Genomic DNA, 24,353 nt, shown 5'->3' with positions numbered 1-24,353 from the left:
TCGTTTCACAAAGCGAATTTCACAATGTTGTGTCGAATATGATGAAGTATCGGAATCATCATTTAATTCGTGTAATGTCCAAATAATTAGAATCGGCGATACATGGATATTCTCGAATGTAGTTTAATCAGGGAGATCTAAATAGACCCCCTTTTGATGAACAACTTACATTGATTGCACGTTTTCTAATTATCAGCCGGATTACGAGTTATTCTTTTGTCATTTTGCAACGAATATATAACTAACCCTAAAGGCGGTTTAAATTATGGACAGCAATAAATTGTATATTGCCTGTAAATTAATATTAATATCCATACCGTGTTATGTATAGATGTATTCATAGAAGTATTGGGCGTTCTAGCTAACTCTACCAAGGACACCGTGTATTAAACCTAGCGTATTCATTAACACAGTTAGTGTCGATATATTCATTCAACTCTGAAATATGAGAAAAAAATTAAAATCAATTATTAATATCCGAAAGGTGCATTTTACCAAATATAAGTCACTACCCAATACTAGTTTCATATTCCGCTGACAGTAATACGCACAGCATGCAAATAGAGTTGAACACTGGTACCAAGAGGAGATGCAAGCAGTTCTCTGGACATGCATTGAAACATATTCACCACAGAGAATTCATATTGAATAAATGTTCTGAAATACAATAGATGAAGCACGTGTATGTGTTGTTTATCGTTGGGGAGTTATGGCATATCAATACAGTGTCTTGAAAACATATGACCAAACGCCTCTCTATATATTTATGCTTTTACATCAACTATGGTTCTAACGAACTCAAAGAGACCACTAAATGTAGTTCGTTATAACCGTAGTTCGTTATATGCATACTAACAGAATATATACAGCAAATGGACGGGACCAAACACAGCTCGTTTATATCCGTCAGTTCGTTATAAGCGTGTTCGTTATAAACGTAGTTTAGTGTAATAATAATTACTGGAAATCGACATCTCTCGGAAAGTGTTTCTGTTGGGAATTTTAAAAGAACACGAATGAAACTATCATGATGAAAAATTATAATGTTTCTAAAGGTTTGTTTGTTTGCTTGTTATTTTACTCCACAGTCAGCACTATTCCAGCTGTATGACGGCGGCCTGTAAATAATCCGGACAAGATAATCCAGTGATTGATATTATGACATGACATCACCCAAGTCACTGAGGCTGACCAGGCGTTCCATTTTGTCGCCTCAAACGGGCCTATTCTAACCCGCACTGCCAAGGGGGATTTCAAACTGTTGATTGTCTTTTGACTGAATTGGATTTATTTTCATTTATTTTTTACGAGTGTGGATAGATTTGAAATGTGATGTTATTATGTTGTCTGTACAAGAATATAATTATTACCTAAATTACTAGTTTGGATAAATCGTTTGGTTTGTTTGTGTATTGTTCAACAACATTTAAGCTTCGTGACGCCGACCTGTAATCATTCTGGACTAGGCAAACCAGTGATTAACATTATGAGCAACGTACCACGCCATCGGCGTACGCTATACATTAAGTGGCCTTTAAACCAAACCAGTGACTGAAAGCATGAACAACATTCAACGGTTTCAGGGTACGATGACACGCAATCAACAAATCCGGACAAGCCAATCTCTGTTTTAATGGACGTTTACGAAAAGGTACTGTAAAACCCACATATGCGAGGATGCAACTATGTGTCACGTGTCTCAGGGCATTATACTAAGTTTATGCAATAATGGTGATTATGCAGTACATGCAGTACACCAGATGTAGCTCTATGTGGCGAATATAGAGTCATGTCTAGCGAAATGGGTTACTCGCCACCAAAACCAACTGTGACAAGTGCAGTTGTTCAGAAAATGAAGAAAGACGTCAGTCCGTCCAAAGCATGGAATAGAAGATATAACATTTATGAACATAAGATAAGATGTTTAAAAAATGAGAAATTGTCTTCCGAATAATGTAAGAAAACAATCCGGCCATATCTTCGCTCCACCTCATAAAGGATGAATCACATCCCCGTCAACCCATTTCCCTAACGTGCAAGACACCTTGTAAGGGGTCACGTAGCACCAACGACCATACCAATACACGATCTGTGACGCATTCACCATGTCTAAACGGGGTTTCTAAGTTTATAAACTGCTTATTCTTGGAGAGTTAACAGAATGTCTCATAATATGGTCTGTGATACATGCTATATCAACGACCTTTTCAGGACAACACATATTTTGTTGTATACGTTAAAACGGTTTTGATTTTATTATCACGAATGTCCGGATTGTCCGGATTTTAAGAAGAGTTATCTTTCCTTGTCTAAAAAGCGCATCCGTGGCTTCAGAAGACTTCCTGCCTATTATTGAAATAAGGCCCTTGACTTGGTCATTTTGAAGTGAATGACCTGATCTAATATATAAAGCTACGAACATTAACTTCAGAATTTTTTAAAAACCCAGATACCCATTTGATCGTAAGATGCAGTCAGCGTATCTGTGTGGTGGTATAGTCATGAGGTGCTACATGACAATTTGACTGTCATGCGGAGGCGTTATAACCTGACACTGCGCTCAAGGACACTCGGTGTTATATTCATGTTTTGCTGAAGCCTGAAATTCAGATATAGATTACACATCTACCATAGGCTTTTGCAATAAAAGAAATAATATCTACCCAATAGGATAGAACTAGGTTTGCTATCTGTCGGAGTTGTACACACAAAGACAACAAACCTGAAATATAATATTGAGTATACTATACTATTAGGAGGTCCGCTGTGAGACCACCAACCACTCGGATAACGTCGGGAAGGAATCCAGTAGTCCATTTTTCGAGAGCTTGATTATGGGTCGTATTCTTTCTGATTGTTTGGTCATCATTATTGCCGTTTTTCCGAGTGCGTGGTGCCGCTTTTCCGAGTGCGTGGTCGTCGTTTTTGTCCGAGTGCGTGGTCGTCGTTTTTGTCCGAGTGCGTGGTTGCCGTTTTCCCGAGTGCATGGTTGCCGTGCTTTCGAGTGCATGGTCGTTGTGTTTTCGAATGCGTGTTTGGCGTGCCTTCGAGAGCATGGTCGTTTTTTCGAGTGCTTTGTCGCCGTTTTTCCGAGTGTTTGGTCGCCGTTTGTCCGAGTATTTGGTCACCGTTTTTTTCCGAGTGCGTGGTCGTCGTTTTTCTAGTACCTGGTCGTCGTGTTTTCGAGTGCTTGGTCGACTCATAACGGACAGTTCTGTTTTGGTATTAAATCATTGCGCACTCTTGACCTATAGTAGCATCATGAGTCTTATGACCCTAAGATACATCTCGGCAAAACTGACATTATTGATGATGAGGAGACAACTGTGTGTACTTACTCCTCAGCCACCTTCAGGGCCTCCCCTGTGACTGTATTGTTGCTGCCATCTGTGATGGGGATGTTGCTTCCGGCAGAGGTCGCCACCTCAGCAGCGCTGTTACCCAAACTGACGAACTGGCTTATATCTGGCAGGCATCTGTTTACAACTGTAAGGATATATTCAGAGGTGAATTGAGAGATATGTTTACAACTGTAAGGATATATTCAGAGGTGTATTTAGACATCTGTTTACAACTGTAAGGATATATTCAGAGGTGTATTTAGACATCTGTTTACAGCTATAAGGATATATTCAGAGGGGTATTGAGAGATCTTTTTACAACTATAAGGATATATTCAGAGGGGTATTTAGACATCTGTTTACAACTATAAGGATATATTCAAAGGTGTATTTAGACATCTGTTTACAACCGCAAGGACATATTTAGATTTGTATTCAGAGATCTGCAAGGATATATCCAGGGATGTATTAAGAGATATTTTTACGACTGCAAGGATATATTCAGAGGTGTATTTACAGATCTGTTACAACCACAAGGATATATTCAGAGGTGAATTTACAGATCTGTTACAACCACAAGGATATATTCAGAGGTGTATTTACAGATCTGTTACAACCACAAGGATATATTCAGAGGTGTATTTACAGATCTGTTACAACCACAAGGATATATACAGAGGTGTATTCAGACAGTACGCCAATATGTTCTGCGTTTATGCGTGTATACTACGTACATTTGCGTTTATAAATTCAAAAATAATATTGAAAAGTTTCATATTTTATGAATAATTAATCGATAATAATAACTTCACATAGTGCTATTTAATACATATCACACAAAACTGTGTACAACGATAAAAAATCAGTGACATCCATCAGCGCAATGATACAGCAAAATAGCTCGTTAAGGGGCGTGGCCCAATTTGTTCAAGTTTATGGAAACATTAACGCACAAAACATTGGTTAGCCATGGAATCACTTGCTATATGTATTCGTAAACACTTGATCCCATCTGTCTGAAATGCCATGGCACCCAGAGTTTCTTGATGAATGGTACGATAGTAATGGGCATTGAGTCAAAAATCTAAAATCTAGGACGATTATCTGAATGTTCAACAATTGAACATCAACCAATTTCCGGTACTGGGGACCTATTCTTCCATGGAATCCCCTGGAGAAAAAATATCAGATATAAGTCCTACCTGAGGTACTCTTCAAGTAGAACGGAGCACAGGCCTTCGACGTTACTAGCTCGCTCACTTGCTGCAAGGTGAAGGACAAACTTGATGGTTACTCCTCTATGGACAATTACGTACTCAGTGTATTGGTGGTTGTAACATTATAACAGATAATCCAGATTATGTCGCCCGTAGTTAGCATCTACTGCCCCGCAAAAGAAAGTATATTCACTCGAAAAATGGATTTGACCAAAAAATGACAAACATTTTCAAAAAGTTACCAGGCTGAAAATAGTCGCCGAAACACTGCCGAGTTGGGATTCTCACTCCAACTGTGACATCCCCAGCAAATACATCACCATCGAATAACCATTTCTTGTCTGTTTCATTTTTAGACACCATCAAACAAAAGTGAATACTTTCTTTATTTACGAATGTTAAGGCACCAGGCTGATAAACAATCATTTTACATGAACACTTACAAAATACAGAAGAGCATATTCAGCAGTGAACAAAGACTTATAAAGCATAAATTGATAGATATGTTCGCGTCAACACTTCGACAAAAAAGAGGTAGGTTGGTATAATTCTGGTTTTTAATTCCATATACCAACCTAAATTCATTCTCTTTCGAAATGACAAAAAATGACGCCTCTCAAAATGCTCAAGACATTTTCCTGATTTGCAAATTCAAGGACGATAACGTTGCTGGCCATAAGGACGGGAACATAGATAAACAACTACGGAATGGAAAATAACTCAAGATATATCCAAAAGATGTAGGGAATCGATCCAATCTAATTAAAAACAGATCTCAGTTAAACAAAGATTTGAGGGCATCCCATTACGGGTCACGTCAGAACGACCTTTCATCCAACCAATCAAAGCGTCGCTTACCAGATCATGAAAGTGAAGGTCGGAATGTGTTTTCTGATCATGCAACCTCGAAAACGTTAACACGGGTTATTCCGAACGACATTATGACTGATTCTGTCAAAATTATCGTCTATCTCTCGCTTCCGAGGGATAAACATTTGAACGGAGGAGGCGTTGCACAGTATGTGGGAAGCACTGCCATTCAATCGCAACCATATTAAGACATTCCGGAATGTTCGTTTGTTCAGTTTTCAAAATATTAATCGAGAACTGTATCAACATAATTTTCAAGCGTAGTCTGAAATGGAAGTCGCCGAGTGCCGTAAACGTCGAGAAAGCTGCTTTCTAATTGGCTGATGTCGACTTCTTGTTAGTCTTTTCAGTGGGCGGTCAAAGTTCGCGAAAGGTAGTTCTGACGTGACTCGTAATGGGATGTCCTCAGATCTTGGTTTGGCGGCAGCGAGAACTTAGATCGGATTTGAATGAGATTGGGAATCGATCTGTTGTGAGAGACAGAATTATTTCTTACCTTTGTTTTGTCTGCTCCGTCAACACATATTAAATCTGACGCAGCGTTCCCGGTTTTAAGGAAGTCAGGAAACGCCACATAGTTGGAAGTTGGGCAGCTTGACACACACACCTGGAATATACAGTACAACCGTGTTAATCCGGACACTGCTATTCCGGACATTGCTATTTATACTAAAAGAGACATACTACGTCGCATAGGAATCGCATTCCTGAAATGTGCTAAAATGGACAAGGTCTGAGTCCCAGTGAACTATAGCTTCCGGATTAACAAGGTTGAGGAAATTAACAGTATATCGAACCTTTCAAATCTTATAGGTATAACGTGACTGTGACTAAGCTCCGTGGTAGTTTAGTGAATGTGATTTTATGTGGCGTTGAATGTGTCGCTCCATATGTTTTTGATTTTATTATTTTCATTTGATCAACAATAAATATATATAAGCACCTAAGACTTTCATCATTCTGTAATGTTCAAGCAATATCACGGCGAAAGGTATAATATTTTATATTTCGCAAACCGTTATTCTGTTCAAAGACACGGGAGTTGTATGGTTATCTTTGTATACTGGTCTGGCTGAGAATAACCGAGTGTTGTTAACGCCTACGTCAGCAATATTAAAGCTTTACTACGACGGCCTGTACATATTTGAGTTTGTCAGTGATAACCAGTGGTTGATAGCATGTGCGCCGAACCACGCATGATGACACGGTGCGGCTCTTATGACAAGTCTGTGCCCTACACCTGACCCCCACTTGACCACCCAATCCCCAACCCCAACCCCAACCCCAACCCCCACGGGACTGGTTTGTCAGACGGTATCCCTCTACCTGGGGTGTGGGGCAACCGTTGATGAAAACACCTGGCCCCATCCGGCCGCACTCCGTCAGGTCGAAGAAGAAGAGGTCGGTCTTCCCCCTGTAAACAACGTCTCAGTAATGTACCCTGTTGTTTTTATATTATACATGTTTTTTGTGTATAACATCGATGCCTTTCAAAAAATGTATTTCTACTGAGTGATATTTCTGATGTAAATAATACAAATAAGCTAAGATTTCTGAAAGAAATTCTCTGCAGAAAGACAATATGCCAACGTTGCCAACTAAAATGTGCCAAATATCTGCCATTTTCTTTAACACACTTCTAATACACTGTGGTTCAATGGATGTCATCAAGATATAACGTGTTTTCATGCCGCACAGATCCTCCTGTTTTGGTCAAATTCGGACACAAAAATACAAACTGCTAAAAATTGAACAAAGGTCTCAGAAATACATCTGCAAAACTTAGTACTTCAGGATACAAATATTTACGTTATAAAACAACGTCCGGTTTTCGATCACTTTGTTGACCGCTACATTCCAAATCGTAAGGTTTTACATGAACAATAATTATACGATCAAACACGGACCACAAGAGGAGCGGTCATTACAATATAAATAAGCACAAATATTGGACCTCACCTCATTGAACCAATTCCACACAGGTTACCCTCAGAATCCTGGGGGTAGAGCAGTAGGGTGGGGTCCCCATAGGCATAGGCTGTGGGGGTAGTAAGAGGCATGTTACTATAACGCTGGTTCACAATGTCTTGACATTGCTCAACTCTCTTTACATGAATATTCACTGAGCGTGGATAATGAATATGTCAGATTTAATGGTCAAGCGATTCAGAATGTTTAATGTTTGGGGTTTAAACCAAATCCAACCTGAACATACTTAAGATTCAACACATATCAGCTCATCAACATTCGTATATTTGGCTAAACTAATAGGAAATATAACTATAGCTTTAGGAGAGTGAGTTGTAATTGATCCAGTTTTAGCCATCATAGAACAGGTGTACTACTTGTACAGCCAAGCGCAGTTCAAAAGTTGTCGACAAAAAATCCTTAAGTTGGGGGTAGGATGGTGTACTGGGTGGTTTTCAGACTAATGCTTAGTCTCTGAGAATATATAATTTTGATTAAAAACTTGAAAAAAAATCCCTTTAAATTGTTAAGGAGCCCCAGTGAGATGGCAAGAGGAAAATCTATGCTTGCTTCATTTAGGGCTTTTGCATTACAGAAGGACTAAGCGAAAGGGAAAATATATTTGAAAATATTCAAGGACTGTAAGACAGACCACGTGTTATACTCTGTTTGCTTCCATTGAAATTGTACAGGGTTGTTATCTTTACGATTCAAGCTTTGGGTGGATATGTCTTCGTTTGTAATTTGCGTGGCAATTTCAATGTAAAGTGTATACATATTCCATAGTTTGGTAGTTCTATGCTGGTTTTCTTTAGTGGTCCTGGTATGCTGCTTTTTTGGTGTATTGCAGCGGACAGGAAGCTGTCCCAGGTTGCTGGGTAGTCCTCGTAATAACGTTGTGCATAAGGTGAAGTACAATTCTATCAAGGAACACTGAAGTATTAAGGAACTCTCAAGTATTTAGAGCTTAAAAGGGGTGACGTTAGGCTGTTACAGCTGAGAATGGAACTGGGGTGATGCTTATGTTACATCTATGCTGTGTGGTCTGTAAGGAACTCTCAAGTATTTAGAGCTGAAATGTGGGTGACGTTAGGCTGTTACAGCTGAGAATGGCACTGGGGTGATGCTTATGTTACATCGATGTTGTGTGGTCTGTAAGGGACTCACCATAGAAGCCCACGACTACCTGGCCCGCCACAAACGCCAGGAATAGAATACAGCAGATGATGTCCGTGCATGATCTGTGGATATATGTTATAACGTGGTATATATCATGATGCATACGACATACGCTACATCATACTCTATTAATAAACATATGCTTTGATCTGTGGATATACAGGATATATGTTATAACGTGGTATATATCATGATGCATACGACATACGCTACATCATACTCTATTAATAAACATATGCTTTGATCTGTGGATATACAGGATATATGTTATAACGTGGAATATATCATGATACATGCGAGTGAGTGAGTGAGTTGGGTTTCACGCCATACCCGTGCTCGTGGATTTCACCGAAGTGGTAAACGTCTGAGACCTGCATCACTTCGGGCTTTCCTTCAACATTAAGCTGACACGCCGTGATATAACTGGAATACTGTTAAAACTGGCGTTAAACCAAACTCACTCACGTTCACTCACTTTAATAAATGTTCTATTTCAACTGTAGTGGTTCTCATTTTGAAGAATATTTGTGACAAGCAAAGATGCTCCGTATGTTTAACATGGTAAAGGTTAAATAGTCAAAGTTGAGAAATGATTTCTTCAGATGGATTAAAAATACAACAAAACAGTGTTCAGATAATTTATCTTGTCAAAATTCCTTTATGCACACATAAGGTTTGTTGTGTTATTAATTTGTACTGTGGGTCCTATGGCCTCCAATATAACAAAATCTGTGTGTCTTGTAGGTTTGTTGTGTAATTGATTTGAAATTATTGAAAGGTTGACAAAACTTACCTCTTTTTGATTGGTCCTTTGAAAGATGGGTCGTAAACCAATGGTTTCCCTGATAAAAAAAACAACAACACATCTATAATATATAACAACATTGTTATTAACGATACATGTCGTTATCGACTGCACAAAAGGGCTTAACATACAGTTTGTTTACCGTTACAGGACAAGTGTTCAGCGTTCCACATATGAAATAATCCTACGCAAACTCCAATAGTGAGAAAAATGGAATCATCCCTATTTGATAGTGATTCATAAACAAATGCTGATGATACAGTCGGAGTCGGACAGCGGACATGTTTTGGGCAGAGATTTCTTATGATTGTGGAAATGTTTTTGTGGCTTTTATTTGCAGGGCTATACCACTGCTCTAGTTAAGAAGGTAAGCTATTATGTGTTGTTATGTTATGTTATGTTATGTTATGTTATGTTATGTTATGTTATGTTATGTTATGTTATGTTATGTTATGTTATGTTATGTTATGTTATGTTATGGTAAGGTATGGTATGGTATGGTATGGTATGGTATGGTATGGTATGGTATGGTATAGTGCCTCCAGTCCATATAAATATTGTGGTTTTAACTCAGGTTGTCCCTTTTGTATTTTCAGACATTAGATGTCTTTTAGAAATGTATATTATTGACCTGATTATATACAACCGACACTTTTCAGGCCAGACGACTTCATCCAATAAAGGACTCTGCAGGATTGCTGATCTTCTCAACACACTGCGCATAAAATCGATGCAGTGGTCGTTCAGATAGCCTCTATTATTAGTAGTAGTATCAGTAGTAGTAGTAGTAGTAGTAGTAGTAGTAGTAGTAGTAGTAGTAGTAGTGCGATAGTACCTGAGACCTACAACGTATCATCTTTTTTATCTCCTGGGCATAGGTTTACCGAACTACGATCCCTTGAGACATAGAGGATGACAACGTAGATTCCCTTGCAGTTTTAACACGATGAAAGGGCACGGGTGGCCCAGTCGACAAAGGCGCTGTAATTTGCCGTGCAGAGTTATGTCCCGACTGAAACCTGTGATTGTTGGTTCGAATCCCCGTTAGTTCCGACTATGTTTCTGGGCTAGTCAGCATCATATCCGTGCTCGTGGGATACACCAACGTGAACGTCTGAGACCCGCATCACTTCGAGGCTTTCCTTCAACATTAAGCTGGCACGCCGTGATACAACTGGAATACTGTTAAAAGTGGTGTTAAAACCAACTCTACCACTCACTCTCTTTAACACTATGACATAATTTGATATCTGTTAACCACGCAAGGGGCGGAGTTCAACGTGGCGGTCAAGGTATATGCACCTCTGTGTTCAAGCGCTCACGCGAACGAGGTTAGTTAGCATTATATATTGTTTAGCCATATTTTTTTTAATAACTGTGATAGATTTACGCTAACAGTCTGTGTGTCAGATCCATACATTCCAGTGTTAACATTTTGCCTGCTCCCGGGTTGGGCGAGCAACATGTTACCAACTCACACAGGCGTTCACCAGTAACAACATCGGTTCCATCGACATGTCCCTTCACGCTGTGACCCACGCTTATGACTCAACACGTAGTTTCACGTGTCAAGTTACTGTGGCACTTTCATACATTGAATACTTTGAGTTATTTATATTTTCCGAACTGTTCACGATGCTGGTTAGCAGGAAATGATTGTGAAAAGTTTTCATTTTACTATCTTCTGCAAATATTCATTCGGGGTTTAATATTACCCGCTTTAAACAGTATTTCAATCATCAGGGCGGGTCAGGTAATGTGGGAATTATGACGAACTGATGCAGGTCTTAGATATTTACCACTTTATGGATTATGGTGCTGATAAACCAAGGTTCATAATCGAACCCAGTGTCAGCGGATCCTGATAGGAATAGAGGAGGGAACACAACACTGCGAATTTCGTAGTCAAAGACCTTTGAGCTACCTGTGACTCAGAATGAATCTATATACCTCTAAAACGGCGGTATGTGGTCCTATCGTCGTTTCCCACCCCAACGACGTACCGTAATAGAAGTAATAAACGTGTCCAATGCTCATGTTAAATTAGTTTCGTTTATTTGAAATGTTGCAGTCTAAACCTCTTATCCTTGTATTCGGAAGGTGGTGGTAGCCCAGTTTCGATTCCCCATGGGTACAATGTGTGAAGCCCATATCATATGTCCCCTGCCTTGGTATAGCTAGAATATTGCTTAAGGTGCATGGCTTAAAAACTCACTAACTGCAAGATTTGGTTGTCATAGCATATAATTCATGTACAATTTTCTTGTCACTAATCATTAGAAACAAGGGGTGAGCTGAAATGGCGTTTGACGTCGCGTCCAAGATTATTGCACTTATGTAGCGTGTGTGGCTGCTTGTACTAGTCCGAATTAATGCCGATTTTATAGCGCTAGTCCACTGAGATACCATGCCGCAGTTTTACATGAATACCCCACTCAGACACAGTATACTTACTCCGAGCCGATTAGTCCTTATTTCAGCCCCTTAATGCCGAGCGCCAGGCAGGGTAAGAACAAGTACCATCTTTTAAGGTCTTTTGGTATGACGCGGCCGGGGATCGAACGCGGGGCGGACGTTCTTACACCAGACCATGGGAGGCGGTCTTACAAACAAGAACCCCCGTAGGATTAGAATAGCTCCCCAACTGGTCGGAAGAGGTGATCAACTGGATCGGGAGGTCAGGCTCGGTGAGGTTGTTCATGGCGTGTCCCGATTATGTTTCTAGGTTTGTCAGCACCATACCCGTGATCGTGGGTTTCACCGAAGTGGTAAACGTCTTAGACCTCCATCACTTCGGGCTTTCCTCCCACATTAAGCTGACACGCCGCGATATGACTGGAATACTGTTAAAAGCGGCGTTAAACCCAACTCACTCACTCACTCATGGCGTGTCATCGTACCCCGACGGCGTGGATCGTTCTTCACAATATCAATCACTGGATTGTCTGGTCCAGACTCGATTATTTATAGACCGACGTCATTTAGCTGGAGTTCGGCGTTCGACAACAAACAAACAAACGGGAATAGATATGGAAGGCTGGTATTTCGGTTCATGAGCCATTCTCACTATCCTTATACAGACAAACAACCAGAACATGGACAAAACCGTTGAACTGAACCACACAACTATTTGCAATAATGATAATAATTTGATTGACAAGATTGGGGAAAAACATGGCAAATATGCGGACCTCGCTTTCGAAATGTCACGCTTGCATGCCAAGTACGAAGTTATCCGACTCCCCATTGTTCTCGGTGCCTTAGGTTTGGTACCTCCAAATCTGTTGACAGACATTGGGAGAGTACCAGGTTTACTACCAGGAATACAGCCCTTCTGGCAAGTTGGGTAATGCAGAAGGCTGCAGTGTTGGGGAGTCTTCACATTCTCCGAAAAATTCTGGGTGGGTTTCACTAGGCAGCGGTTCCTGGGAGAAGTCCCATTCGCTGTCTGGGCTGCGTGTAGAGGGGGCAAGGACCCTGGGCTGATGATGAGCCTAACCAGCCTGACTGTGCCAGGATCACCCAAACCCACTTTGCTGCATTATTTATTTTAATCTGTACATAATAATAACATTGTGACAACTGGCGCGGTGACAGCGAGTGAAAACATCGATGAATATCATTGATATATCCTTGGAGTGATTTTAATGATTGTAAGTTAACTGGGTACACTGACTGGCAACCTGACAGCTGGCGTCCGCCTTAAAGTGGAATACAATCACTAGGTCGATCGGTTAGTGATAGGCCAGTTTGGTGTTGAACATGAAAGTCGACACAAATATGACCGACAGGTGGTTTAATTGCTGTATGTGACTTTTGTATGACGAATCTTGAAAGTCATAAATTGTGGTTAGCGTTGTCTGTTGTTCATGTAATACGTGCAACGTGGCCTAATTTGGGTTATTGACCGATTACACTGCAACAGTGTCCGCCATTGTTACCGGCGGTATTGTAATTCCTGGGAACCAAATACTCAATAACACAGAAGAATATCGATAACAACTTCGAATACACACATTTGAAACCCTTAGGTAATGGCGTCGGTTCCAGATACAAATTACGCACATTTTTGTCAATTTAACAGATAATGTTCATCCTCTAAATCAAGTTGAATGAGTGAGTGAATATTGCCAAGTGCCGCAGTTATGAATAGACCGGTGATATCGAGGTAGTTTGTTTGTTATTGAGTTTAACCCAGGTAATTACATGAACCAGTCGTCACGATATGGCTGAAATACTGCCGATGTGACGTAAAGCATAAACTCACTCACTCACTCACTCACATGAACAAGTGGTGTATCTTGAAGATAGCGGTGGAAGCAATGCAGCGTGGATTAACTTGATTAATTGTATACTTCATTTTGAACGTTTAAAGGAATGAGAGAATATGGTTTTACACCGTTTTGAGCAATACTGACTATTGATGTAGGTTATGCAGATTAAATTTATAGTACGGGCCAACACCTTGATAACATTTGCTGTGATAACAGGAGGAGTGACACGACCGCGGAAGTCGACTATCATCACATGCACATAACAAGTATGTTAACCTTCGTTGAAGAATCTGAAAAGACGTGCGTCGCTCAGTGACGCCACGGTATAAAATTACTACAAAATATAATAAATGCCCGACAATGAAATTCAATACTTTGAATAAATCAACTTAAAAAGAGGATGACTATAAAATGCATTGTAATCAATTATACATTACTTGTACACACTATTTTATGAAATAGTGACTGCTAGGTACATTTATGCTCAGTGTTTTGTTAATCTGTTGTTGTTTTACGCCGCAGCAATATCACAGCTGACGGAATATACTATATAATCCAGTCTGGAGCAGATAAACCAGTGATTGATACTGTAAGCACGGTCAACGCTGTCGAGGTACGATGACATGCAATCGATGATAGAGTGAGTGAGTGAGTATAGTTTACGCCGCAGCAATATCACAGCTGACGGAATATGTATATAATCAAATATGGAGCAGATAAACCAGTGATTGATACTGTAAGCACGGTCAACGCCGTCGAGGTACGATGACATGCAATCGATGAAATAATCGAGCGTGACCATCCGATCCACTAGGTGTGTGTGTGTGTGTGTGTGTGTGTGTGTGTGTGTGTGTGTGTGTGTGTGTGTGTGTGTGTGTGTGTGAATATCGTTTAAAGCAGCGTCTAGAACGCAAGGACTATGGACAAACTTCAAACATGATCTACATGGAATCGAACCCAGGTAACAGGTGTGACGAGCGGATACTTTAACCACTAGGCTACCTCACACCCCTTAACAGTAAAACAGGTGAATGCACCGAGCAGGATCTACCGCACACGATCGTTAATTGTGCCCTTGTCAGCTACTGGAGACAGAGAGTTGAAATACCATGTTCACTTAACCTTCTGTTGGAACCTACTCATTCAGGTGAAACCTCGATAGTCCGGTCCCTGTAAATCCGGACACCTACCCCCTATGTATACAAAGTGACATTATTACTATGATTCGTTAATCGGATTAACAGGGTTACACTGTAGTACCTTTCAGCATAACGATTTATGGCATTTTGTTTGACCTGGTTTTGGAGTAATCAGTTGCTTTTTTAATGTCAAATAAGCGAGGTTTTCATCAAATTGCACATCTTGAATACCAGCCATAAAGATTTAATAAGCACGACTCTTCAAAGGAATGTATTTAAAGAAATTCTAAACTGTTCCACGCTCAATGGTGAGATTAACGAGTGAGTTGCCTCCTATAATGTCATTTTCGTACCCATAATTCTTAAAAGGCCAAAACGCACAGATCTACCTGTTGAACAGATTTATATGCTGTCTCGACTAAACCTAACGCCTTGCATATTCTGAATTATACAACTACTTATTTCGTAAACAATACGGACAGTACCAAGTGAAATCGTCTGGATTAACAAATTTCTGCTGTAACGAATCATTTTCGAAGTATTTTCAATTTTGAATATTAAAAAAGAAACCTTAGATGTACAATCAACCTAACTATTCATTCGCCCATATTGTTAAAAGTGTGCCCAGTGGTGTGTATACGTAATTTAATCTAGTTATGATTCATTCCATGCAACACGTGAGGCGTCCCTAGTTTTCAAATGGATGGCAATATGGTGGAGATATTCCTGTAACCTGCAGCTCTGATAACAATACGTCCACTTTAGATTTGCAGCCGAGGAGCCACATGCTGAATACACGTCGCTGTTTGTTTGTTTGTTGTTTAACGCCGAACTCAGCAATATTCCAGCTATATGGCGGCGGTCTGTAAATAATCGAGTCTGGACCAGACAATCCTGTGACTGACATCATGAGCATTGATCAACACAATTGGGATATGCATCAACGAAGTCAACGAGCCTGACCACCCTATAGTCGCCTTTTATAGCAAGCATGGGTTGCTGAAGACCTATTCTATAACGGATCTTCACGGGTCACACGTCGATGTAAACGATTTTCAAACATAAAACATTGATCCAAATCCTTCACCAAAATGGCTACACAACGCGCCTTACCTTCGTCAACTGTCAACAACGATGTCTCCGACGACATGGCTATGACACTGTAACATTCGTTGTCAAAGTCAGCAGTCACATGCAATCATCAGAATCAGATTATCACTTCGCAAAGATAACCCTTTATCACCAGCAGCTATTTCCCGCCAAAACCTTATAGCTCTACAAATGTACGTGTGTCGTCTGCTCACTCCATATCAGTTCATATGCACCGAAGGACCTCTTGCTATTTGCTAACCGATGTATGATGAAAACGTCTTCACAGCAAGAATGAAGACTATGTTTCTTCAAAAAATATAGGGTTTGATTTCAAATGTCGTCTGCCGATTGACCACTTCCGCTCGTCGTTACATACACCACGTTTGCACAAGTCTCAAAATGTGTACGACAAAACTAGCACACACTAATGCCGTCTGTTTAACTATCTCCACACATCCTAAACGTTCTTCACACAATGGTTCCACCAACACCTCTAAAGGACGAAGCTGTTTTCAACACTGCCTGCTGATGCCACATAACCTCAGATCGCTCCTATTATGAAGATCACTTGCAAAATATATACATTGCATCCTCAGCAGAGGCATAGAATCGTCCATGATGCCATTGATTGGAAGGAATAATAATATATATCCAACAGCTGTTCCTACAAAACGTGTCGTCTGCTGGGCCATATTGATTCATGTGCATATAGATAGCAATGTATTGCGAGTATGTTATGTTAAAGCTTGTATGTACTACAAAGTTTGTTCGTTAACACATTGATATTTTAATACTAAACGTGTAGAGTGTGGAATGCCGTGGTTGCATTTTGTCAGTGTACACTTGAAAAGTAACTTTTGAAGAAACAATTAACGAATCGTTTTATTTAACTTGAATAATTCGGGTGGTCTTTTAACGGCAAGGGTGTGAAAGCTGCACAGTTAATAAAAGCGCAAAATCGAACAATTTTGTGAATGACGATGGTAATTAAACATCGTTATTGCAATATATTTTGGATATCTATAACATAAAATTCATTATCACACGTATTTTGTTAATGTATCTTTTTCTCTTTATATAGCATCTACAAAACCACAAACGGATTTTTATAGAAAACTCCACTTTGTAATGGAATGGGAAACGAAAAACGTATGAAAAAAATAATTATATATATCAGAGTAGGTTTGAAAATAAACAACGATAAAGCACGTAACAAATAAAACACGAAATTCAAAAATGAATATGATTTATTCAATTCATGGCCTATAATTATACGTTTGAGACAAAAAATTGTGACAAATTGTCATTATAATTTCAGTAAAAATCCAATTCTTCGTTGTAAACAAATCTCATGCTATGATTTACTCAACAAATATATTTCCGATGAAAAATTGTGTTTTGTCCAGGATCAACAGAACACAGAATGTAAAAACAGACGTGAGTAACAAAATTAAACCGGTAGCAATTTAAGGGAGGCAGCGGTGAACGGTATTTTTATTAAACGCAAATATCAAAAGTCCCGTTTACAAAGCTAAGGGAGGTAACTGCTGTGAAGATCTTACCATTATATAACCGCATTGATCAGCCGTACAGACTCGGTCGCCGACACAATGTTTACTTTCCGTGAGGACATGTTCGCCGACCTTTGTTTATTTTCATAGTTCATTTTGGATCATATAACTTAAATACAGGAAACTACCAATTTTCTCTTGGGTTATTATATGGAGAATTACGTCTCTAATTAGCATTGCATGTAATGTTTGGCAATATAAAATACTGTATCGCTTTAGCCAACTGGTTCAACTAGCGTTAAATTCAGCGGATATATAAAAGCTTGCCGCTTGACTCGGTGCTTGAATGTGAGGTACTCGGTAAAGCCCGGTATATTCCGTGCACACATTTGGTAATGCATTCAGCTGTCGACGTAGAGTGACATACTATTGATACACTTAGTAGCACTAATATGATAAGTCATAACGCACGTAATTGACAATCGTTTTTCATTTTGTATTGCAATGTTTATCATTAATGTAGAAATGTGTGCGTTATAGCGGGGTTAACGATATCGGGTGTGTAATCGGACTTCCCGTTACGCCGCGATGAGGAACCTACATACACTATGACATGATACTATTAGGCCTGAGTACGCTGGTACAGTGTTGGGATAGACTACATGTCTCAGATTGGATAACAGACGCGTTATGTGTGGCAAGCAAACATATATAAATCACAGTAGAAATAATGTCGCAGAGATGGCTGAAATCCAACATCCACCGTGTATGGGTGAGCTTGTTTCACTCGTTCACGTGACAATCACATTACACAAAACGATCTGGCAGCAGTCTTGAACGTTTCATGAGTAGGACAGTCTTGTAGATATACAGGATATGTGTTATAACGTGGAATATACCGTGATACATACGAGTGAGTGAGTGAGTGAGTTGGGTTTAACGCCGCGTTCAACAGTATTACACAGTCATATCTCGGCGTGTCAGCTTAATGTGGGAGGAAAGCCCGAAGTGATGCAGGTCTTAGACGTTTACCACTTCGGTGTAACCCACGAGCACGGGTATGGTGCTGACAAATCTAGAAACATTCTCGGGGCTAGCCGGGATTCGAACCCGCAATCATATGCTACTGGCGTGCCAAAGCGACGCAACTCTGCACAGTTGGAATATGAAGGCACGAGTAACCAAGGATATTGATATGTTAAGCATGAAAAGAATATAACGCCGTTATGACGACTGTGTTAGAAAAATCAAGGCGTGCCAACACAGGGGGCAGTTAAAAATACATGTCGGTAAAAAGATCTTATTCTTAAAGTTTGCGTATGTGCAGTGAGGGGGTTAGGGCGATACATATGCAAGTCTTCAACCTATTTCCATTCTTCAAGGCAATTAGTAGCAGACCTAATCGTTATATCTCACTCTGAACACGATCGGCGTGATCGCCGTTCCCGCAGGATCGGGTCAAAGACATTAATGCATGTTAGTGCAGATCCACACCTGTTCTATTATTTGATTACATTTATGCATTGTACTTTCAGTTGCTCTCTTTGAGGGTGTCAACATTTTCACGATAGAGGGTAGTGGGGACGGAGATCATGGGTGGATATGTAGGGGTGGGTGGGTGTGTGCCTCAAAACTTAATTACCGAGGCATAAATATTTTTTGTTTTATCCGACATCAAACGTTGGAACTCCACCCTCGAAATAACGCGTGTTCTAGAGGTCTTTGGGTTTGGTCAAACAAATTGTTCCCCTGTATTACGGACGGGTCATTGGAGGAAGGCTCACCTGTAAAATATATGTGCTTCGATGAATAATAATATTTCATATTTTATTCATTTTACGTGTTATACATCGGATGTTCCAAGTGAATGGATTTATCCATAAGGTAGAAACTGACTTGGAGATTTATCAATAATTGCGTGGACTAAACAGCCTTGCTGCCCATGGTACCTGCTTTAAACCACACTAACATCAGTGCCAGATGTTGGAAATCAATAAGCACTTTCCATCCTAACGATACACTCATCTGTTGCATGTGCGGCGATATATTTACATGTCAACTGTTTGATTGGTTTGAGTGGGCTCTTCACAATAGTCAGCAATATGCCCGTTGAAACACGGCGTCTGTGGACCTTTGGGACCTAGAGCGGGCAAACCAGTGGTTGATAGCGTGAGTGTTTAGCTTGAGAACCCCCCCCCCCCCCCCTCTTTTTTTTTTTAAATGTAAAGAAAAACGAAATATACCTTTTTATCATATACCATAACATCAAATTGTAAAATGTATACATTCATAAAACATCTCTAAATTTCGTGTCTGTCTGTTAAAACATATTCACCTTGTCACGGGAATTCACTTGCGAGCAGACGACGCACTAATGGACGTAACTCTAATTTCTTACCACCCGGGCTGATATCGATTGCCCATTCAAAATGCATTGACCAGCCATATCAGGCCGGCAGATGTGTAATACGGGTCTGGTTGTTACACCCCCTGTGATATGAACATCTCCATGTTGGCTCTACCGCACATACAAAATACCTCATATCATTGATGGATATATGATATAGTATGTTATCATTACAAAATTTGCTGTGACGCAGCGAGTATGATTTTATCGCGGCGTGACAGCTTCATGTGGGAGGAAAGCCCGAAGTGATGCAGGTCTCAGACTTTTACCACTTCGGTTAAACCCACGAGCACGGGTATGGTGCTGACAAACCTAGTCGCGGTGTTTTTCGTTACAAGCCCTTATGTAATCGAACGCTGTAATCGCTCTGAAAGGAAAATGGACATATTAATGGAATAACGTTCTACGTCGGCAGCTAAGGTCCGTTTGATGCCTATTTAAAGGGAGTGAGTGAGTGAGTGAGTATGGTTTTACGCCGCTTTCAGCAATATTCCAGCAATATCACGGCGGGGGACACCAGAAATGGTCTTCACACATTGTACCCATGTCGGGAATCGAACCCGGGTCTTCGGCGTGACGAGCGAACGCTTTAACCACTAGGCTACCCGACCGCCCCCTATTTAAAGGGACGTTAGTACCCAAGAACAAAAATATAACGACACAGCATTGAGGGTGCCACTTGACACCCCCCACACCGGAATACAACTCAACAAGGCTCGGCATCCTACCAAAAGGCTGGCACCCTCAGCATTGCCACAGTAACAGTTGTTCTCGCAGAGGTCATTCCACATCTATGTCCCTATCATACGAACTTGATATTCTGAGTTATATCTGTTCTCAATATCTGCGCCAGATGCGACCGTGGTTTTGCAAAGTGTGCCAATCAACAATTTCGCGATGCAGGGCGAGGAAACTGTCACATCTGTTTCACTGAAGGGAAACAATTCAATGATATTATTTTTTTATATCATTTTTTTAACTGACTCTTTTGTATCACGGAGTCAGTGTCAGCGCGCCCTGTTGGCTCCATGCTGTACATCATCAATCTGTCGTCAATAGTACATAGCTGTTCAATAACGAGTTTACACTCACTGCGCCCAAACAAATCTCCAAGGCATAAATCAATATTCAACTTAGAAGTAGTTTCAATTAAATACAGTTAATCTCAGCACATGATATATAAAAGGCGCGTTTATGAATATTTGCCGTGTGCAGTTTCAGCCAAATCGATGTGAAAACGAGATTCCCTTGTATGGCCTACAGAATACAAATTCAGGCTGACTAGGCGAGAAAGGTAATTAAGTGACTAGTTCCTATATGCTGGTACATATTATTCAAAAGTTTGAACTTTAAAGACCTAGCGGTTTCTTAAAACAACCACAATCTTCATTCTTTTCGGGCCTTTCGTTTTTTTCTTGGTTAATGGATCAACCGACTTTATAAACCGACAGTTCAACAGAAAAAAGTATTATCAGAATAACAAAGGTATTATTTTTACCGCCGATGGGAAAGATCGCTTTCCCATTAAGGAGGGTTAGAAACTAACAGTTTTCGTGCACTAGTCCTTATAATGATAACATATAGCAAAACCCTTAAAAAGTGCAAATTTCTACAAGTCCTTATGATACCTTTACCATTGGGCAAATTGGCAAGGACTATAGGACTAGTGCCAATTTCTAACGCTGCATTAAGAACTGAAATGTGAATTAATGAAATAAATGTGAAATTAAGATTTAGATTATTTATGAGGACCCAAACAAGGACAAAATGTTTTGCTTTTTTATTATCACCTACAAGTTCCGATACAAATGAAACACAAACTATCCTTATCCAAAATATAATAATTTACCATTAATTATAATTTAAATTAAATTTAAACCGATAAATCTGAGTCATGTTATGAGGATACCTTGGGCTTTAGCCTCATCCCTTGAGTTGAGGATGGTTATAATGACGAAGAGATATCGGACGGGTGGACCATTACCGCTCATTCAAGGCAGGTGAGCTAATAACGCGAGAACCCTGACAGGATACGATTTGGGCAAAAACAGAGGAATTTTACAATAATATCATCATAGATTGATCATAGTTATCTCCCTTTCAACACACCACTCAGAGCCAGGGATTCCCTTCAAGACAGCGATAAGAGTGAGTGATAGGGTTGATTTTAACGCCGCTTTTAACAGTATTCCAGTTTTATCGCGGCGTGTCAGCTTAATGTGGGAGAAAAGCCTGAAGTGATGCAGGTCTCAGACGATTACCACTTCGGTGAAACCCACGAGCACGGGTTGACAAACCTAGAAACATAATCGGGGAGAACCTGGATTCGAACCCACCATCATAGGTTTCTGGCTTGCCTAAGGGACGCAAATCTGCACAGCGAATCGCTTAGACGACTGGGCCACCGTGCCCACGAACGCAATAAGACGATCATAACTATCTGACGACAGACGTGCGATAAGATCGCCTTGTGAAACGAGTTCCTGGCGCATATAGTTGTTGTTTTCCTGCCTGAAGTGATGCAGGTCTCAGACGATTACCACTTCGGTGAAACCCACGAGCACGGGTTGACAAACCTAGAAACATAATCGGGGAGAACCTGGATTCGAACCCACCATCATAGGTTTCTGGCGTGCCTAAGGGACGCAAATCTGCACAGCGAATCGCTTAGACGACTGGGCCACCGTGCCCACGAACGCAATAAGACGATCATAACTAACTGACGACAGACGTGCGATAAGATCGCCTTGTGAAACGAGTTCCTGGCGCATATCGTAGTTATTTTCCTGTCTTGTATTATTTTCGAATACCAGTTTACACCAGTGTTTGCTGGGAAAAAGGCATACGTTATCATATTTCTTATCATACTTCGGATTTTTTTGTAAATGAAGAAAGAACATGTTTCATCAACCCTAGGCATAGGGTCGTTACTACTAGTGTGTTCCGAAAGCATCAACAAGACTTTACCCTTGGCAGCAATGTTCGCATTGTTACAGGAACTGATGGACACTTCTTACAATGAAACAAATGATGTAGAGACTGGCTATAGTCTAGGATCTACCGGGAACAAAGGGGTGTTTCTCCGCGGAATAATCACGTCAACACCCGTCATAGTTAACAAAGTATGTAAGCGACCAGGAAGAGGGGTAACGTTCTCGTATCTGTGTACTTAACGATTACCCGAGTTTAATATAAGCTATAGATGTCAGGTGCATAATTCATTAACTTTTCAAGACACGATTCCCCTTTCAGGGGGGTATTGAGGACTCCCGGCACACGTACAATGAACCGATACAACCGCCTACTTCAAATAGCAAACATTCCAAATACTATGTGGACTGTATAACAGAGTGTTCCAAGTTTATGTTCGTATGACAGTATTGAATGTTCTGAGTGCTACGGGTACAGGTGGTTATAGAGTAATGCTGGTGTGAATTGTAAACGAAAGAGCATTATGTAAAGAGCTAAGTAAAAAACAACATACGTCACGAGTTTAAACGAATCTTTATGGCATTGCGTTGTTTTTTAAAGGTAAACGATAGACCTGTAGAGAGAGGGATCGCGTTATAGACGAGGGTGGATGGCGTTATAGAGAGAGAGTGCGTGAATCAGTGGGGATGAGGAGAGGAGTTTTTTAACATCCAACAGTCAAAGAGGGAGTGTGTGTGTGTGTGTGTGTGTCTGTCTGTGTGTGTCTGTGTGTGTGTGGTGTGTGTCTGTCTGTGTCTGTGTGTGTGTCTGTGTGTCTGTGTGTGGTGTGTGTCTGTCTGTGTGTGTGGTGTGTGTGTGTCTGTCTGTGTGCGTGTGTGTGTCTGTCTGTGTGTGTCTGTGTGTGTGGTGTGTGTCTGTGTGTGTGATGTGTGTCTGTGTGTGTGGTGTGTGTCTGTCTGTGTGGGTGTGTCTGTGTGTGTGGTGTGTGTCTGTCTGTGTGGGTGTGTCTGTGTGTGTGGTGTGTGTCTGTCTGTGTGGGTGTGTGTCTGTGTGTGATGTGTGTCTGTGTGTGTGGTGTGTGTGTGTCTGTGTGGGTGTGTGTCTGTGTGTGTGGTGTGTCTGTCTGTGTGTGTGGTGTGTGTCTGTCTGTGTGGGTGTGTGTCTGTGTGTGTGTGCGTGTCTGTGTATGATGTGTGTCTGTCTGTGTGTGATGTGTGTCTGTGTGTGTCTGTCTGTGTGTGATGTGTGTGTCTGTCTGTGTGTGTCTCTGTGTGTGTGTGTCTGTCTGTGTGTGTGCGTGTCTGTGTGTGTGGTGTGTGTCTGTGTGTGTGCGTGTCTGTGTGTGATTTGTGTCTGTGGTGTGTGTCTGTGTGTTTGTATGTGGTGTGTGTGCGTGTGCGTGTGTGTGTCTGTGTGTGTGGTGTGTTTGTGTGGTGTGTGTGTGTGTTTGTATGTGGTGTGTGTGGTGTGTTTGTGTGTGTGTGTGGTGTGTGTCTGTCTGTGTGTGTCTGTGTGTGTGTGTGCGTGTGTCTGTCTGTGTGTGTCTGTGTGTGTGGTGTGTGTCTGTGTGTGTGGTGTGTGTCTGTGTGTGTGGTGTGTTTGTATGTGGTGTGCGTGTC

The 24,353-nt window shown here is 40.7% G+C and overlaps 1 protein-coding gene across 3 annotated transcripts in view; it reads right to left on the bottom strand.

Moving 5' to 3' along the window:
* Positions 1–24,353, bottom strand: part of LOC124143461 (choline transporter-like protein 4) — a 61,205-nt gene that overhangs the window by 18,285 nt on the left and 18,567 nt on the right. The window contains exons 1-9 of one of the 3 annotated variants that reach the window (XM_046512442.2): positions 15,907–16,533; positions 9,369–9,417; positions 8,564–8,637; positions 7,388–7,466; positions 6,755–6,842; positions 5,925–6,035; positions 4,544–4,604; positions 3,339–3,486; positions 2,549–2,599 (exon numbers count right to left, since the gene is read on the bottom strand). In XM_046512442.2, the coding sequence (XP_046368398.2) occupies positions 2,549–2,599; positions 3,339–3,486; positions 4,544–4,604; positions 5,925–6,035; positions 6,755–6,842; positions 7,388–7,466; positions 8,564–8,637; positions 9,369–9,417; positions 15,907–15,943 (698 nt within the window). In that variant the 5' untranslated portion in view covers positions 15,944–16,533. Of the gene's footprint in view, positions 1–2,548; positions 2,600–3,338; positions 3,487–4,543; positions 4,605–5,924; positions 6,036–6,754; positions 6,843–7,387; positions 7,467–8,563; positions 8,638–9,368; positions 9,418–15,906; positions 16,534–24,353 lie in introns of those variants that run through there. The other 2 variants (XM_046512441.2, XM_046512443.2) reach the window with 2 other exon arrangements.

Source organism: Haliotis rufescens, unplaced genomic scaffold, assembly GCF_023055435.1.
Source record: "Haliotis rufescens isolate VD_foot unplaced genomic scaffold, xgHalRufe1.0.p SCAF_8, whole genome shotgun sequence".
Taxonomy (NCBI): domain Eukaryota; kingdom Metazoa; phylum Mollusca; class Gastropoda; order Lepetellida; family Haliotidae; genus Haliotis; species Haliotis rufescens.
This window is presented reverse-complemented; position numbering and strand designations above follow the sequence as displayed.